Source organism: Diadema antillarum, unplaced genomic scaffold (genome assembly GCF_040938485.1).
Source record: "Diadema antillarum isolate AM-2024a unplaced genomic scaffold, OU_Dant_1.0 scf00000149, whole genome shotgun sequence".
Lineage (NCBI taxonomy): Eukaryota > Metazoa > Echinodermata > Echinoidea > Diadematoida > Diadematidae > Diadema > Diadema antillarum.
Window position 1 is genome coordinate 486,700 of NW_027271038.1, and position 19,347 is coordinate 506,046.

General features: G+C 38.7%; 1 protein-coding gene across 1 annotated transcript in view; it reads right to left on the minus strand.

The window, feature by feature from the left end:
- Nucleotides 1–19,347, minus strand: part of LOC139721759 (cathepsin L-like) — a 133,069-nt gene that overhangs the window by 42,245 nt on the left and 71,477 nt on the right. Inside the window, exons 4-6 of the mRNA XM_071633084.1 lie at nucleotides 13,211–13,444; nucleotides 11,032–11,112; nucleotides 9,328–9,447 (exon numbers count right to left, since the gene is read on the minus strand). Of these exons, the coding sequence (XP_071489185.1) occupies nucleotides 9,328–9,447; nucleotides 11,032–11,112; nucleotides 13,211–13,444 (435 nt within the window). The remainder of the gene's footprint in view (nucleotides 1–9,327; nucleotides 9,448–11,031; nucleotides 11,113–13,210; nucleotides 13,445–19,347) is intronic.

Here is a 19,347-nt window from a genome sequence, read left to right on the forward strand (position 1 = left end):
AAATTGCCCCTTGTTACAGTGTCCCGCTTGCCACCTTTTGTTTGCTCTTTCCTTTTCTCTTCATTGGTTATTGTTATACTGTAAAAGGATAGGCAGGAACATGTACGTTTAGATAACTGGCAGGAATGGGAGCTGAATTGATTAACTCTAGTCCAGGTGTACGGCGTCTCGCTCATCTCTTTGAAATTCCAGGTTGTTATTGTTTGACCCAATAACAGAGTTGTAGACAGGTTTTATGTTGCTATAGAGGTATCTTGTGCCACATGAGTGGAAGGCATCACTGTTTAGTAGTAGTAATGAACTTACAGTAAATGGGATAAAGATATAAATTTCACATCCAATCTTCGGGACAGCCGTGTGGCTTTATAGTCGCTTAGCGCGCTGCATGGTCATTATGCACTACCTTAGGACGAGATGTTCGAGACCCCGCAGGACGCTATTATTTTTTGCTCTCTCTCTTTCTTTGTTTTTCTTTGGGCAGTTCAGCTTCATTCCGATGTCATTTATCGTATTATCTTATCAAGTATACACACCTCACGACACACAGTCACTCAAGTTCCCTTTTTTTTTTTGTCGGAGGCTGGAGGTTGGATTTGCTTCATTTATCATACGTAATGTTGTAAATTGCCCTTGGTACAGTGCCCCGCTTGCCACCTTTCCTTTTCTCTACGTTTGTTCCTGTTACACTGTTACAAGACAGGTCGGAAAATAATTTACATAACTAAACTGGAGCAGGAATGGCAACTGAATGAATTAACTCTACGCCAGGTGTATGGCGTCTCGCTCATCTCTTTGAAATTCCAGGTTGTTATTGTTTGACCCAATAACGGAATTGTAGACAGGTTTTATGTTGCTATAGAGGTATCTTGTGCCACATGAGTATAGGCATCACTGTTTAGTAGTAGCAATGAACTTTTTCATGTCCCTCCATGTCAATTATAATGTGTTTAAAGGGTTTGTGTGTCTATCTGCCAAAGAAAAGGAAAAACTTTTATTTTCGTCATGGCTGTTTCTCTATACGTAGCCATAGGTGATGAGTGTTGTTGGTATCTGAGCAGTCAAGAACAGAGCATCATGCTACAATCCCCCTTAGTTATACGCGCTACGCGTTCAATTTGATATATCTTTATTTATGTACTCAATCACTGCTAATGGAGTTACAGAATTATGATATGACACGTTTCACTGAAAGTTTGTAAAGCAAAGTTTATGGACAAGTCAAGCAATTGTACATGAATAATACCATTGATTTCAGAGGGAAATTATGGTATGCCTAAATGTAAGGGTATCATTGCTTTGGAATTGCTGAGACAATTATGCTTGGCACGAGGGCTTCTACTTCTAATAACTGATCCCTTTGAAGATGTGTCGGTCACGGGTGATCGTCATGATTAATCTTTTACGCAGAAGCTTACGTTCCACACTCTTAGTTCGAGAAGACTTACCATCATACTTCAAATTGTGATTAAAGGTAAAGACTCAAAATCAGACAAGTTGACGTGTTATGTCTATGGGAGAGGATTTTTTTAAACCATGCATTGACTTGACAACGTTCAAGCACCTTTATCTCAGCTGATTTTGCTCCATTTCCTACGTAACCTAAGTATGTGGTAACTGAGACAATAAGCTGCAGTAACCATGCATTTTATTTTTTCAAATCTCCTCATCAGGTTGATAATTTTGCAGCTAAAAACTGAAAATGAGAATGGAATGTGGACCAAACGATTCCTGAATCATCTTTCACATATAAGCTTATGTTCCTCATATTTTCTCGTCAAGACGTACATGGCCGAGAGGATAAAGGTGACGTCACCAGGGACGTGAGGTTGCACACGTATGGGTTCGAACCCCATAAGAGCACGAAACAAAATACTTACATCTTTTACTTTTTTTCTTCTATGGAGTACATGTATTACACCTTCATCCTAGTAGAAATCACGTTCTCATGTAAATGTACACACACACAGGCACACACAAACACACATACACACACACAATATCCCTTTGTTTTGTGTTGGAGACAACATTGCTTTGACTGGCAACTTGGACTTGAAATTACAAACGTTAAAGTGAAGATGACTCTTAAAAGACCACATGTTCATGTTTGTTTGTTTTTTTACAATATAAAGACCTATTTGTTAATATTCATTTACATATCCTGTCCAATCGACTTACTTGCACACGCCGACACACGCACGAAATTTTCACTTGGTTGCATGACAGAAACAATTTCATCTGAATTATGTGGGACTGTATATAGTATTGGACTTCACGAATGTTTCTCAATATTACTTCAAGTCGCTACTTAACATTATTTTCGTTGTCGATCACTGAAAATGAGAATGAAATCTGGTCGAAACGATTCCCGATTTATCTTTGCAACTGTATATTGATCGAATCCTCGCGGCCACTTGTGGGAAGTTGAATAGCGCTATCAGTCACTTGACGTATATCGCCAAAAAATTGAATATCAAAGTAAATTTGTGCTGTGTATAGTAGATAGATTTAAGTTTCGCACAAGATCTTCGGGAGAGCCGTGTGGCAGAATCGCTTAGCGCGCTGCGTGTTTATAATGCCCGACGGGAAGGAGAGAAGTAAATCGAGTCCCGCAGGACTTCTCCTTTTATTTCTTTTTTTTTCTGCAGTTCAGCTTCACTCCGATGTCATGAACACAGCTACTCTATTTCCCTTGTTTTGTATTGGAGTTTGAAGGTTGGGTTTGCTTCATTAATTTTGTCACACGTAATGTTGTAAATTGCCCCTTGAAACAGTGCCCCGTTCCCTACCATTCGTTTTCTCTTTCCTTTTCTCTTCATTTTTTTCTTGTTAAACTGGAGCAGGATAGGTAGGAACGTGTACGTTTACATAACTAACAGGAATGGGAACTGAATTAATTAACTCTAGTCCTGGTGGCGTCTCGCTTATCTCTTTGGAATTCCAGGGTGTTATTGTTTGACCAAATAACTGAGTTAAAGACAGGCAGGGAAGGAAGTGACTTGATATTGCTTCATATTACATGAGGAATTTCGGGCAACACCTTTCCAATTAGTGTAGTGATTATGACGGGGTTCTCTGTCGTTTATTTTCGTCATGGCTGTTCCACTAGTTTAGCCATAGGTGATATGTGTTGTTGGCATCTGGGAAAAGAGATCAGATCAGTACCAAACTGGAATGGCCCTATAAGCAATGTGGTAAGCATTCAATTTGTTGCATTATCTTTCTTCTTTAAAGTCAATCACTACTGATCGAATTACACAATAAAATTATAATATGGTACGCTCCACTGGTAGTTTAGGAAAAGGGAGTTAATTCAATGCACGATGCAATGATATGTGCTACCATTGATTTTAGAGACGTCATTGTGTTGTGGTACTGGTGGTGGTAAGGGAATCATTGCTTTTAAATTAATGAGACAATCCTTTGCATGAATACCATATTCCCATCTAGAATATAATGCATGTTCGTGCGGCATTTTTTTTTTATCCTGACGTGGACATTTTATTTTTCTTGTTTTTAATTCAAGAATGTTAGATTTAAATTTGTTTCTTTCCCCCAACACTCTTTTGTTAGATAGAAAGTTGGACGTTCCGTGGGCGAGTATCAAGAGCAGCGATTTAGTTACGGTTTAAATGCATCTTCTTTACCATCTTCTCTGACATTAAATTCATGGTTTTTAAATTTGACATTATCTCTCTATTTGTCTGTAAGAAATACTGCTATAACATGGAATACCTTTGCTATCCACTTGTAACAGGTAGGGTTATAGATTGCAGTTGTCAAGTTTTCCTCTTGTCACCTCTCGTTTTCTCTTCCCTTTTCACTCCATTTGTTTTTGTTATACTGCAGATGGGAATGATTACATTAACATAATCCAACTTGAAGTAGGAATGAAAATTGAATTAATGAACTCTACGCCTGGTGTATAGCGTCTCGCTCATCTCTTTGAAATTTTAGGTTGTCATTGTTCGACCAACGGAGTTGTAGACAGGCTTTATGTTGCTATAGAGGTATCTCACGCCATATGAGTGGAATGCATATGCTGCTTAGTATTAGTAATGAACTTTTTCTTGTCACTCCCTGCCAATTATAGTGTGTTTGAAGGGGTTGTGTGTCGTTCTGCCAAAGAAAAGGCAAAACTTTTATTTTCAGCATGGCTGTTTCTCTATACGTAGCCGTAGGTGATGAGTGCTGTTGGTATCTGGGCAGTGAAGAACAGAATATCAGGCTAAAATTTCCCTGGGTTATACGTGCTAAGCGTTCAATTTGATATATCTTTCTTTATGTAGTCAATCACTGCAAACGGAGTTACAGAATTATTTTTTGAAAAGTTTTACTGAAAGTTTGTAAAGCAAAGTTTATGGAATATGAAGCAATGGTGCATGATTCATACCATTGATTTCAGAGGCGAAATTATGGTATGCCTAAATGTAAGGGTGACATTGCTTGGAATTGCTGAGACAATATGCTTGGCACTCCTTCCACTTCTAATTATCCCCTTTGAAGATGTGTCGGTCACGGGTGATCGTCATGATTCATCTTTCACGTAGAAGCTTGCGTTCCACAATCTTGGTTCGAGGAGACTTACCATTTAGTTATGTGGTTAGAAGCAATGTCTCTTTCTTTATTTTAATAGAGGTAATACCGCTTTTGTCCAGGTACAATTCACATTGTCATGTAAACAAACACACACTCTACTTGCCTTTGTTTTGTATTGAACGCTTCATCGCTTTTACTGCTGGAAAATTTCACAGGCTTGTAGCTGTAAGGGCTTTCATTATTTTTCTTTATTCTTAGGTAGTTCAGCTTCACTCCGATGTCATTTATTTTACTATTTCATCAAGTATACGCACCCCACGAACATAAACACGCAATTTCCCTTGTTTTGTATCAGCGGTTAGAGTGTTTCTATTGCTCTTGGGAATTTTGGGTTATCGCCAAATAACAATTCATTTAGCTGAACATAGATACTCAAGCAGCAGAGCCCTTAAAATGGGTCAGTAAGTAGTTACAATATATATAGCACCATATTTCGTCCAGGTATAAACCTCATTGTCATGTAAAGACACACATACTGTACTGTAATATGATGTAACAGGATAGGTAGGTATGTGAACGTTTACATGACTAGCAGGAATCGGTACTCAATTACTGAACTCTATATATAGTCCAGGTGTATGGCGTCTCGCTCATCTCTTTAAGTTGTTATTGTTTGACCTAATAACAGAGTTGTAGACAGGTAGGAAAGGAATGGGCTTTATATTGCTTCATTACGAGGTATTTCGTGCTACAATATGCCAAGTTTGGTGCGTATGACGGGGGTCTATGTCCTTTATTTTCGTCATGGCTGTTTCATTAGTATCCGTAGGTGATAATTATGTATTGTTGACATCTGGGGCAGTAGAACAGATCAGTATCAAACTGGAATCACCCTGAGTAATGAGGTAAGCATTCAATTTGATACATTATAATTTCTTCTTTAAAGTCAATCACTACTGATCGAAATACACAATATTATGATATGGCACGTTCGACTGGTAGTTTAGGAAAACGAAAGTTAATGCACCATGAAATCACATGTGCATGAGTGCTGCCATTGATTTCAAAGACGTCATTGTTGCGTGGTAATGGTGGTGGTGGTAAAGGAATCATTGCTTTTAAATCAATGAGACAATCATCAATACCATGCATGTTCTTGCGGACACGTTTGTTATCCTGATGCGAACATTTTTCCTTTTTCTTTTCCTTTTTTGAATTGAATTGAATTGAACAGGTTTTATTAAAAATCATGTCTGGCAGCCAAAGGCTGAATTGCACATGTTTTACAATCATAGTTATAAAAACAGACAGATTATTTCGGTGCTCTGTAAAAACAATGATATAGCGACATGACATAAAAAAGAACAAATATTACAGTGGTCACATGTGGTAAATCACAAGAAGTGATCAATCTATGAGGGTACCAGCCCAATCAATTCTGAAATTGCTTTTACAAAAACAAAAAGAAAAAGGAGATAAAAAATATCCTGTCCACATGGCAACACTGCTCAACACTGAATAAAAAAAATCATTACTATTACAACTGATAATGAATCATTACTATTACAACTGATAATGAGATCAGTGAGGGTACCAGCCCATCAATACTCAGATTACTTTTTCAAAAAGAAAAGAAAAAAGAAAAGAAAAAAGAAATGAGAAAAAAGGGAAAAAAATTCACTGTCAACATATCATTACACAACTAGTCATTAAAAAAAAATCCATTACTATTTCATCCACATATATTAATTTTGTTTAAAAAAAAATCACACCTACACATCACATTAATCATGTGATTATCAAAAAATGGTTATATCTAAAGTTGTTTCTTTCCCTTAACATGTGTGTGTGTCTGTGTGTCTTGTGCATGTGTTTGTGTGGATGTTCCTAGGCAGAGTGGTAGACCAGCGATTTATGCTACGGTTTACTGCATTTTTAATTGTAAGTTAGTTTCTTCTCTGACATTAAGTGTATGGTTTTTAAATTTGACATTGCCTATTTGTCAGTTTATGCTTAAGATTATGCCATGACATCTGAAACATTTCCTTCACTTGTATCACGCAAGGATATAAATTGCAGTTGTGCAGTTTTCCTCTTCCCACTTCTTTTTTCCCTTTCCTCTACGTTTATATAAGTTATACTGCAGATGTGAATGTTTCTACTAACATAATCCAACTTGAGTATTTGGAATGAAAACTGAAATTAATTAACTCTTGGCCAGGTGTATAGCGTCTCGCTCATCTCTTTGAAATTTCAGGTTGTTATTGCTCGTCTATTGGAGTTGTAGACTGGCTTTCTGTGCCACATGAGTGGAAGGTATACACTGTTTAGTATTAGTTAAAGAGCTCTTTCATGACACACACAGCCAAGTACAGTGTGTTTGAAGGGGTTGTGTGTCATTCTGCCTATAAAAAAGCAAATCTTTATTTTCACCATGGCTGCTTCTCTGTTCGTAGCCATGGGTGATGGGTGTTGTTGGCATCTGGGCAGTAAAGAATCGAGTATGATGCTATAATCCCCCTGGTTAGGTTCTAGGCGTTCAATTTGATATATCTTTCTTCTTTATTATGTTAATCATTGCTGATGGAATTACAGAATTATGTTACGACACGTTTTACTCAAAGCTTAAAAAGCAAAGTTTATGTACTATACAAGTAATGGTGCATGAGGCCTATACCATTGATTTTAGATGCGAAATTATGGTATGCCTGTATGTAGGGGTGTCATTGATTAGGAATTAATGAGATGATTAAGCACTCCTTCCACTTCTAATTGTCCCCTTTGAATGTGTGTCGATCACGTGGGATCGTCAAATAAATTATCATTAACGTATTAGCTTACGTTCACTAATCTTGGTTGAAGGAGATCTACAGTTACATGGTTAAAGGCGCTGTCTCTTTCGCAGGAGCCGTACGTTTTGGCACGTGAAATATTAAAATAACCTCATAGGATGATAAGCAAGAATAGTTGAAGAGTTTGTTTGCAAAAACCGATAAGTCCATATTTGCCAAATGGAGATATTTACGATTAAAGGTAAAGAAAAATAAGGATAATAAAGTTTTTACTTCTTCTGACCATTACTTCAAAAATGTACCTTTATTATGCAGTGACCAATGTATCATTCAAAAGGTATTATTTTGTACTCTATGACAGAGACCGCACTTCAAAATCGTCAAAAATGGACTTATCGGTTTTTGCGAACAAACTCTTCAGTTTTTCTTTTGCCCTTTTTACTTCAATTGAGGTAATGCCATTTGATTTTCGTCCAGGTATAAATCACATTCTCATGTAAACAGACACACTTGCTCTACATGCCTTTGTTTTGTATGGGAGGCTTCATTGCTTGTACTGCTGGTAAATCTCACAGGCTTGTATATAGCTGTAAGAGCTCTCTGAACTGATCATATTAAATTATGGTAACAAGATTAGAGGGAATCATATTGGTTATGTGAATAAGTGTCAAAGGTGATGTTTTAAAAGGCCAATGTTAATACCAAGATGTTTTAAAACACTTACTTTCATGTTTGTTCGTGTCATTTTGTTCGTGTCGAGGATCACTGGGTAAATGCACTGTATGTACTAAAAAAGCCTGTAAATCGACTTAGTCGCACACGCACAGAATTTCTAATTAGTTTGTGTGACAGAAAAAAAAATGTGATCTGAATAATGTAGGTCCAATAAAAGTTCAACTAAATATCTCAATATAAATTCAAGGTGCTATATCACATTCGTTTCTTTGTTGATCACAGATGACCGACGTCTGATGACCCCAAGCGTATCACCTAACTCGTCCTCACGGTGACGAGTTTCATATCTCGTTATTATTATCATAGTCCGTGCAAATCGCTGAGATAGTCAGTGCAAATCGCTGTGTAGGCCTATGTTACAGCTTACATATTATTTATTAGATCATAGTAAATTACAATACACAGCAGGAACTACCCATGTGGATATCTTAAAATTCCAGAAACCTGTATTTCACCATAATCACAGGATATCCATAGTTAATCACTCATGTAAATTTGTAGCATATCCTTCATTGGGGAGCATCAATATCCATGTGACTCTCATGTCGTCGCTCAATTTTCCCCTAAAACAACTTGTTCTTCCCAAGCGATTGCGACGCATACATACGTTGCATGCAAAATATGAAACTGAAGTTAGCTGATACAGCCGGGCTGCAACACCACCACCTACTTCTGCCACTTGCGCGCCGTCTTCCGCATCCCCTAACTCCCCCAAATCTCCATCATATTTGTCGCTGTCATCACTCATGGTTTCAAGATCACTCTTGTCTTCATCCTCATCGACTTCAAAACTGAGGTCAAGACTGTCTTAGGCCACTTTTGGTCAATAAAAGTATCAGACTGCTTGAACTTCATTCATCGTGACTAAAAAAAATGCACGCAAACTCATATGCAAGGCACGGCGCATTTACGGCAGCAGAATGCGTCGACATTCAAAGGATGACGTCATCAAGTCAGTAGCGAAATTCTAGACAAATTCTGAGGCCACAAGTGAGGGGAAATTTACACATTTTGCAGCCTTTCTAGAACAATTTTTGTTAGATGTAAGACTAAAAAACATAAAAATTCCTATTCAGTATAACTTCTTGTCTTGATTCATTAAAAAATTGGTCTGGTAAAAAGTCAAGTTTGAATGAAACATGTGTACATTGTGGATGGGAATAAGAGACAGGGTCATCTAGTCAGCTGGAACTGATATCACAAACTGGTACATAGTGATGTCATGTGAAATGTGCTATAAGATCATGTACAATTCCTCACATACCACTTTCATTTTTGGAGATGCTCACTGAGCCGCTGATGTTTACACAGATGTCTGAAGTGTTCAACTTGCACTTCTCATCACGTCCAACATAAGGGTATTTAGCCTCAGGCACAGCTCCCCCTGCATAATGATATTGTTAGAGGAACATTTTTTGGATGTGTAAGATTCTCTGCAAATTTCATTTAAAGCATATTTCCCTGTTTACATATGAACACAACAGTGAATTTTTACTGCTGAATAATTTGCAGATTTGTGTACATAGTATGCTTCAATAGTATATATAAATATATATATGTACTAAGGTGATATTTGTATTTAGGTACTATGATCATGGGTTGGTTACACAGAGTTCAAGACTTCGTAAACTGTTCTGTTAACAAAACCATAAAAATGTAACAGTTAGATATCTCCTTCAGCCCTCTATCAAAACTATATGTGAACATTTTCCATCACTGCATGAACAGGGCATGGCCAGCATGAAGATTATAAACAGTACATTCAAGGATATTAAACATGAATAATATTTCATGATAACGCAAATAGAGTTTAAGTCAGCCCCAGTTGTTACAATTATCAACCTCATGGAAAGGTTTGTGAAACATAAAGGAGAATACCATTCTCCTTCCTACGTCAAAAATGTAAAGAAACTCCCCAAACATGCCTGATATTTGTGATGTCACTGACTGGAATCAGCAAGCAATAGCAGACTACGTCCCATGGACAATACATAGGTTCAAAGGTGCAGCTGTTTTCCTATGTGAGCATTTTATTGACCGTATTTAGCCATGATTAGTGTCATACCAATGTAAAGTGAGTCTAAAGCTTTCATTATGTCACTTTAATGATCTGCTTTTAATAAAAACATCAACAATCTTTCAAAGAGAAGGTAAAATTCTATGTCTCTCATGCACTTGCCCGCCCCGAAAACTTTGGCAAAAGTCATTGTCAGCATTTGCTTGGCCTTGCTACTGTTTTGAGTTATGCATGCAGCCACACTGCCTGGTTTGCTGTTCATTAACATTCACAATTGTTAGACAGGCTTTTCTAACTTAAAAATGAGATGGCCCTTGCATTCTAAAATCTTTAAAAATTAAAAAATCTTTCTATTGATGGTTTCTAAAAGCTGGGCACTGGTATAGTAGTGTTCTGCGCCACCTTTTCTTGCGAAGAATATCACAATTAGCTTATGATTCGAAGTAATTTAACGTCTTCTTCAGTAGCAATGAATGTACTTATGATTTGCGTTTAAACTGTGACACATTGTCTCCTGGTGTTAGATTGGTCCATTATATGACACAGCAAAATCCTTGTCCAAATTTTCCAAAATTCATCCGGAGTGCTTGCATTGCCTTTTCTTTGAATGTTCACTCTAAACTGATTTGGTCACTGGTTGAAATAACCACACAAAACAGAAATCTAGGAAACTCTCTTCCTCATTATTTGAACACTTAGAGAATCTTCCAGGGTTTCATTCATCAGTACTATACTGTACGTGATTGTTACATTGTGAGTTTAAATGGTTCACTGACATAATTTCTATGATGCCAAAACTTGTCAATTACATGAGTTAGCATGATGATATTATTTGAAATTCCCAATGAGGTTACGGTAGGAATGGTTTACTTTTTTGTGTGAATTTTTGATTTCCTATTTGCTTTGCAATGGAAGTAGTAGGTGGTTTTTCAATGCACTATATAGACTCACCCATCTTCATGATGGCCTTGTATGCATCTGACATTTCACCTCCATTACAGCCATCATCAACTTTGTCACAGTCCACAAGTTCTGAAGGATGAGGAACCGACATATGATGATATGAACACATAAAGAACAACAACCTTGTGCCCAGACATCTGCAGAAATGGCTCTCCAAATCGCACCAAATGCAATATAGATTTATGGAAAATTTGCACATTACATGCCAACTGTTGCTATTCTTCATTCTATTCAGACCTCAAGAGCTACAAGGTGCCAACAAATTTGACATCTTGTAGTTCCTCTCCAATTTCAAGTCGTGATTTTGCTGGTCTACACGGCCAATTTCATAAATTTGCCATTCATTTTCACTTTATGTGCATTCATTATTTGAATGGTTGAAGCAGTGGAGTGACTTTGATCAAACAATTTCATGTTTAGTGCCTTCAAATTCATTTTCAGGCACCCAATCAATGGTCACGAGTTCAAATTTATATGTAAGTAATCAATTTGTGTTTGGGCATGAATTTCCAAATTTGTGCATTCAAATTAGTGCAACGGGCTGGGTAAGCACTTTCAATTTTGTTTATAAGTCATCAATTTTCAAAGCTGAGTATTCAATTTTGTAATACAAATTATACACGTATAGAGGCCTAAGCAAGAGTGATTTTGTCCAGTTATTCATTGAATGTGACTTTCACTTTTTAAATACATAATATCATCATGATCAGCATTTATTTACTTGAACATCCAGATTTTTTCTTTTGCTCAAAGCTTAATGTGAACATGGCCATTACATGTGGGTTTTTTTTTAATTATCTTTAATTTACATCTTTATTTTCATGATATATTGCTTTTGTGGTCACCCTTTTACATATTTATTTTCATCACCATGCAAGATCCATATAAAGACGTTTTTGATATTCAATCTAAAATACAGTACAAGTCATATACCGGTACTTTATAATGATTATGGTGCAGGTTTAATTTGAATGCTCCTTTTATGAACTTGTTTGCCAAAATGCAAATGAAGAGGAAAATGGGTTTCCCTTGATGATTTAAGTTAGAACTATTTTCAGTTCCAACAATCAAAGCACCAACAATTTCACGTTCTACACAACAAACTCTTTCCATCGCCAAGCAGTGTCGCGGTGAGCCCTGGTATTGCTTCAAGCTCAACTGTAGCTGAGCCAGATGAAGCCGACTAAGGATCGAGGTCTTGCGGTCGGTTGTAAACGTGCCAGTTCCACAGGAGCATATCTCAAAAGAGAAAAAGCAAGGGTATGTACAATGTATACACAGATAGTATCTGTCTACTCTTGTTTGGTTTCTTATCTCATATATTCTGATCTCATATAGCTGCTTTTTCTCTTTTGAGATATGCTTCTTTGGAATTGGACCGTTTATGACCGCAAAACCTCAATCTTGAGTCACCCTCATCAGGGTCAGCTGCAGTTGAGCACCAAGCAGTACCAGGGCGTACGGCTTCACTGATAGTAGTACCTCCTTGGTAGAACCGAGCTCGGCAATGGAAAGAGTTAGTTGTGTAGAACGTGAAATTGTTGGTGCTTTGATTGTTGGAACTGAAAATGCAGTGGACTCCCATTACAACAAAGTCCTCAGGACCGGCAGTTTTCTTTCGTTATATCGAAATTTCGATATAACTGAACAAATAAACAATAAAAAAAAAAGAGTCGATAATTTTGCGACCTGGATTTTTATTTCATTGTAACCATGTTTGTTATAAGGGGAGTGCACTGTAGTTCTAACTTAAATTGACAAGGGAAACCTCTTTCCTTCTTTATGGCCACAGATTCATCAATACATTCATCTTTGATATGTGAAGAGCATACCTAAGAATACTTCAGTAGTTCTATCACCTCTGCTTCTAAAGAAGATTTTAAAATATTCTTTAATTTGGAGGGCATGGTGCCAATTTGAATAAATTGAGATCCTACCCCCCTAGGGATGCTACTTGCCAAATTTGGTGAAAATCCATCATGGGGTTTACAAGCAGAATGAAAATGTAAAAAGTTTATGCATGAGGCATGATGCGCAAAGGACGCCGGACACTGTTTGATGAGTGATCACAATAGCTCACCTGAGCTAAAAATGACAATAAGAGAAGAAAGCCTACATCGAGCTTTCCCCTCCCTCAGACAGACAACCATAGTCTGTTGATACTCACGTTGCTCAGAGAGAGAGATGAGCTCTCCCTTCTCGATCTGCCACTGGCCCTCGATGTTCCCGATGGCAGAGAAGGCCCAGCACGACCCACACATACCCTGGTCCTTGACCTTCGTGACTGCTCCATGAGTACGCCAGTCAAATTCCTCAGGAGGAGGAGTGGTGGGGATGGGAGCCTGCTTGGCAGGGGTTGTAGCTGCCATGGGTCCACTCAAATAACGCTTGAACTCTTCTCCTTTGGATTTCAGACATACATAGCACCAAAAAAGCAAGTCTTAGTGATGGTCAAGCATTATACAGTTGTCTCCTCATAATTGGGCAACACTTATTCGGTTGCTCCGTTTCATGACTGTACAGACTGAAGAAACAGTTCATATGTGTTCTATACAGTGTAGTTACTGGATAAATGGGTGGCATTTCGGTTAAACGGGTGAACATATTCTAGATTTCAATTTCAATTTCAATGTCGATGTCAATTTCAATATTATTCTCATATTTATTGATGGAAAATACACAAAATATAACAAAATATGACAATACAGAATGTTCAGCTTGGATATATACCCCAAAAATCAACAACAAACAAACATAGTAAATAGCTGTCAATGTGCCATTTTCAATCGACGAGTGTTGCGTCGATCTCCCAAGCACTTTACACTAGAGATCAACGGTAAGAGGGAGACCGTCACTATCGACCGCCTAAAGGCCGCCTTCTTAGAGGCCGCACCGGTCCAGCAACCTCCACCTGTCCCCGCCAGAACTCCGGCGACCACACCGAGCACCCCGCTCACTACACCACGGCGGCAGCAGCAGCAGCAGCAGCCTACGCCAACACAGCCAACGCAACCGCAGCAGCCGACACGGACGACTCGCATCAGTAGGCAAGTACGTTGGCCGGCACGCTACGTTCAATACATGTATTTTGATATCTGAAATTTTCAACCTCTACTTTGTTTACCTTTCATTCATATCGATCGCTTGTTTTTAGTCTTCACTTAATTGACCTTTCTACTAGCGATCTGGAAGGGGGCTAAATGTAGCGGTTTTCTATATCTATGTATCATATTGTCTAGCATTCTGGCTGTTGTAAATTATGCAGTCTGGCGACCCCAGTATTTTGTCAACATCCACGCGAACTTTCTTTGTGCGCCGACACATGACAGGTGCGCACTACATTCTCCGTCTTTGTCATCGTGCCGAGGTACGCGTATTTCACATTCCAACAGTAGTCGGATTTTCATAAACACACCTCTTGTTTTGCTGTCACGGAAACAAGCTACCAATTAGTGGCGAGCTGCACATCTTCATCAGCCAATTACCACTTTCAAAGCTCCTGTCCTTGACAAGTTTTCTCCGACCACGCTGTTTCATTTTCCACGCTTCCTCACTTCACGATTAGCTTTCATCCTGAGAGCACGTCCTAATCGTTGGAGTCACTCACATCCGTATATCACGTCCGTACATTACATTACTTTCCACGTCTTTTCTCGCGGACGAGACCTCGCGCCGTGGACTGTCACTTCTTACGGATTTATATACTCAATGCGGAATATTACACTTCCTCGGATTTTATACCACGCGATATTCGCTCCTTTTTGTATCACGACTCGCCCTTTCTTCAGGCTCTACGCTCCAACCTGGGGATTTTCTACATCGCTGCATTCAACGCGATTCGCGTCCCGTTACATCGCTGCATCGGTCCTGCTAGCGTGCTGCCGGTGGTGTGCAGACTCTATCAGGGACCTCGCAGTTCTTCGACCCAGCGCTCCAGCGGTGGATTCTACCCTCGCTTGTGCTAGCCGCAGCATCCGGAGGCTACTCCACGCTGCCGCTGGATCTTTTGTACATATTTATATGGGACACTGTCGTCTTCGGACACCCAAAGTGCATTCGGAGTAAGTCCATATTATTTCATATTAGTTCGGGAAGTGCAATACCCATTACAAGGACACTGTTCACCTCTTCTGGTGCCCTGGTGCATTCTACACTACTGTCATAAGGTCGGCTACCATTCCTGCTGGTGGTGCCTTCAGCCCCGTTGTCCTGTTTGCCATTCGGTGAGTTGTTAGGTATTACAATATAGGCCCGTACCATAATACCTACAAAAGTAAAAGAATGCTATAGACAAATACGATGGAACCTACTAAAAAGCAAAGCTTGTTGAAAGACGGAACACTGGGGCGGCACATCCAAAATCTTTCGACTTGTAGTTCATATCATGGTAGACCTTCCAGCCAAATTTGAAGAAAATCTGTTAAGAAATGTAGCCTATTGACCGATTTGGGTTCGTTGAGGGCAGCAGACAGTTTACGGCACAGGGCGCAGCCATAGTGGGTGTATCAGTGACCCCCCCCCTGCTCTCCCCCACCCCGGGGCAACATGTTTATCACGCACTTGTAACAAAGGTTCGCGCACTAAGCAAGCATTCGCGCACTCAGTACGAGACGCCCATTGGCTAAAGCAGTTTTTCATTGTGCGCGCGTGCTAATATAGGGAGAGGGGTGGGGGAGTGCGGAGGGGGGGTCTGCTGATACACCCACCATGGCTGCGCCTATGCTAAAAATACACATAGCGCGTCACAGAATCGGTCAATAGAGCGCACACAAACCATCTAACAATATGACCTTTGACCCTATAAAAGACCGAACACAGGGGTAGCAGATCCAAAATCCATAGGCTTGTAGATAATATCAGGGTAGACCTTCATACCAAATCTGAACAAAATCTGTTCAGAATTGTAGCCTATAGAGTGCACACAAACCATCTACCAACAACGTGACCTATGACCTTTGACTCTATAAAAGACGGAACACTGGGGGCAGCACAATGTAGCCTATAGAGTGCAAACAAATCATCCATCAACAATATGACCTTTGACCCTATAAAAATCGGAACACTGGGGGCGGCACATCCAAAATCTTTTGACTTGTAGCTCATCTCATGGTAGACCTTCATACCAAATTTGAACAAAATCCTTTCACAAATGTAGCCTATACAGCGCATACAAACCATCCATCAACAATATGACCTTTAACCCTATGAAAAAAACAGAACACTGGGGGCGGCACATCCAAAATCTTTCGACTTGTAGCTCATATCATGTGAGACCTTCATACCAAATTTGAACAGAATTCGTTGAGAAATTTGTAGCCTATAGAGCGCACACAACCATCCACCAACAATATGACCTTTGACCCTATAAAAGATGGAACACCGGGGGCAGCACATCCAAAATCCATAAGCTTGTAGATTATATCATGGTAGACCTTCATACCAAATTTGAACAAAATCTGTTGAGAAATGTAGCCTATAGAGCACAAAAATCCCCATCAACAATATGACCTTTGACCCTATAAGAAAAACAGAACACTGGGGGCGGCACATACAAAATCTTTCGACTTGTAGCTCAAATCATGGTAGACCTTCATAACAAATTTGAACAAAATCTGTTAAGAAATGTAGCCTAAAGAGCGCACATAAACCACCCACCAACAATATGCCCTTTGATCCTATTAAAGACAGAACACTGGCGGCAGCACATCCAAAATCTACAGGCTCGTAGATTACAACATGATAAACCTCTGTACCAAATTTGAACAAATCCATTAACAAATGTGACCTCTAGAGCGCACAGAAACTATGCACAAAAATATGGCATTTTACCCTATAAAAGACAGAACACTGGGGGCAGCATCACCCAAAGTCATAGGTGTGGAGATATTACCAATATGAACCTCCATACAAAATTTCAAATAAATCCGTCAAGGTTTGTGGCCGCTAGAGTGCACACAAGAATGTGATGCAGCAGCGGTGGAGACGGCGGCATAACGCTGCTGAATCCAAAGTATCTTCCGGCATACATGCTGGGGAATACAATGAGAGAGTAGTTCGATCCAAAACATTTGGTGTAATTTTTTTCTTTTAATGTACTGTTGTCATGGCAATGCATTATGCAATACTAACAAAAAAAGGTATTATGCACATTTTCCTTTGATAGCAGTCACACATGCCAAATTTGGGGAAAATAGCTCAAAAAATGAGAAAGTAGTTCGATTCACAATACTTGGTAAGATTTTTTTTTTTTAATTTGCTATTGCCATAGCAACACATCATCCAATATGAACCAAAAAAAAGGTATCTTGCACATTTTCCCTTGCTAGTGGTCACAAATGCCAAATTTGGGGTTAATTGCTCAAAAAATGAGAGTAGTTCGAGTCACAGTTTTTAATAAAAATTTGCCGTTGCCATGGCAATGTATTATTTGATACTGATGAAAAAGGTGTCTTGCACATCTACCTTTCATAGCAGTCACACACGCCAAATTTGGGGTCAATTGCTCAAAAAATGAGAGAGTAGTTCAATCCACAAGATTGTTTGCACACTATGTGTGGATGGGGGTATAACTAAATAACTTGTTCAGAAAATTCAAGAAATCCGACTTGTGGCTGCTTTTGACTTGACAGGCCACATATGTGACCGTGCACCTCAAAACGAACATAAAGTCGCACACACTGATTTTGCGTGAGGACTGAAAATAAATGAAATGGGTCAACCTAGCTGAACTTGACTTTTTCATATTTTCTGAAAGAGCGGGTCTTCTTTTACATTATGCTAAAATTTTATATCATAAAACGGGCAGGAAAGTGTGTTTTTTTGCAGTTTATCTCGAACAGTTTTTGGTAGAATAGTGTGATTAGGTGTGCCTTTAGAATCCCTTTTTCATTTCTGAAAAACCTTGTCCACACTCTTCACTTTCAACTCTAATAACTTTTGAAAGGATAGTGCTACTGCTTTGAAAGTTGGCACTGATTATGGACAGAATGTGTTAATGAGGCATGCTTAATTTCAGTTTAATCTGATAATCCCTTCATTGTTGTTACTCTGGTGGTTTACTTCCTGTTTTTTGTCCCATTCATCGCACAGCCAGCACGGTTTGGTAAAAGATTAAGCGCTTGAATAGACACTGTACTTCAGAGCCTCTTTTCTCAGTTCACACTTTTCCCGAGTTTGTGCTTTCTTTCCAATATTTAGATAGGTTAGGAGAGTCCATTTGATTTGAGTTATACATCATTTTAAAGCTTAAAGTCTGTTCTTTCAGAATGTGGTCTTAACTAAAAATTCATGTCTGGCGACTTTTTGTTTGTTTTGAGGTGCAGGGTCACATATGTGAAAAAGAAATCAAGAATTATTTCATCTGGATTCCATTTGCATTTTCACTTTTAAACTGCAAAATTAGGACATATGAAAACAATAAAACGCAAGATTACTAAAGTTTATTGTCTCAGCTACAACATACTTTAAGTAACAAGAACAAGAAAAATAGCTCGATATTCATTAATACGGTGAATTATACATTTCTGGGAAGTTTAGGTCTCTAGGAATATGAATAATTAAGTTTCACAACGTGAAAACGTCTCTAGAACCATGGAGAGATGGTGTTTTGAGACCCTTTTCTGACCACCAGAACCTGATCTGGCGGCAAAATTTTGGGGACCGAAATTATGACATCACGCAAGTAACGAATCAGCCCTGTGCTGATGCGCTGTTGCTGTAGAGCGCCGTGGTTCAAAGCGTGAATTCTTAGTATTTCAGCATGATCCATAGGCACATTTCAGGGAGGTATCTTCCTAAAAAAAGGAGGTATGCGAACTTTGTTATATACCGGTATAATTTTCATAGATTTTTACTTATTAAATCTATCTTGCTTAGAACTAAAAATACAGCTGCTGTCTTTTTAGACCATTACTTGTGCTTTCGTGCCTTAATCTCGACTCTCGAACAGTCGGTACCTGGGCCCCATTTTATCAAAAGATAAATTTAGCATTAAGTCGAGATAATCTATGATTAACTTCTCATATCAACTCTAAGTCCACTTAATCTATGATTAACTTCCAAATTAACTTGAAGTCCGTTTTATCAAGACACCCACAGTTGGAAAAAACTTTAACTTCCTCCAAAATCAAAATAAAAGTTTTCTCAACCGCTCCAAATCCATGATAACTTAATAGTTGATAAAATATTAACTTTAAGTAGAGACAGTCTAGGTAGACTCGATTGTAATTCAATTTACAGAAGAAAGATGACTGTCACACTTTCCTAGTCTAGCTGGGGTCTTGTCACAAATGTTTGTCTGTTAGC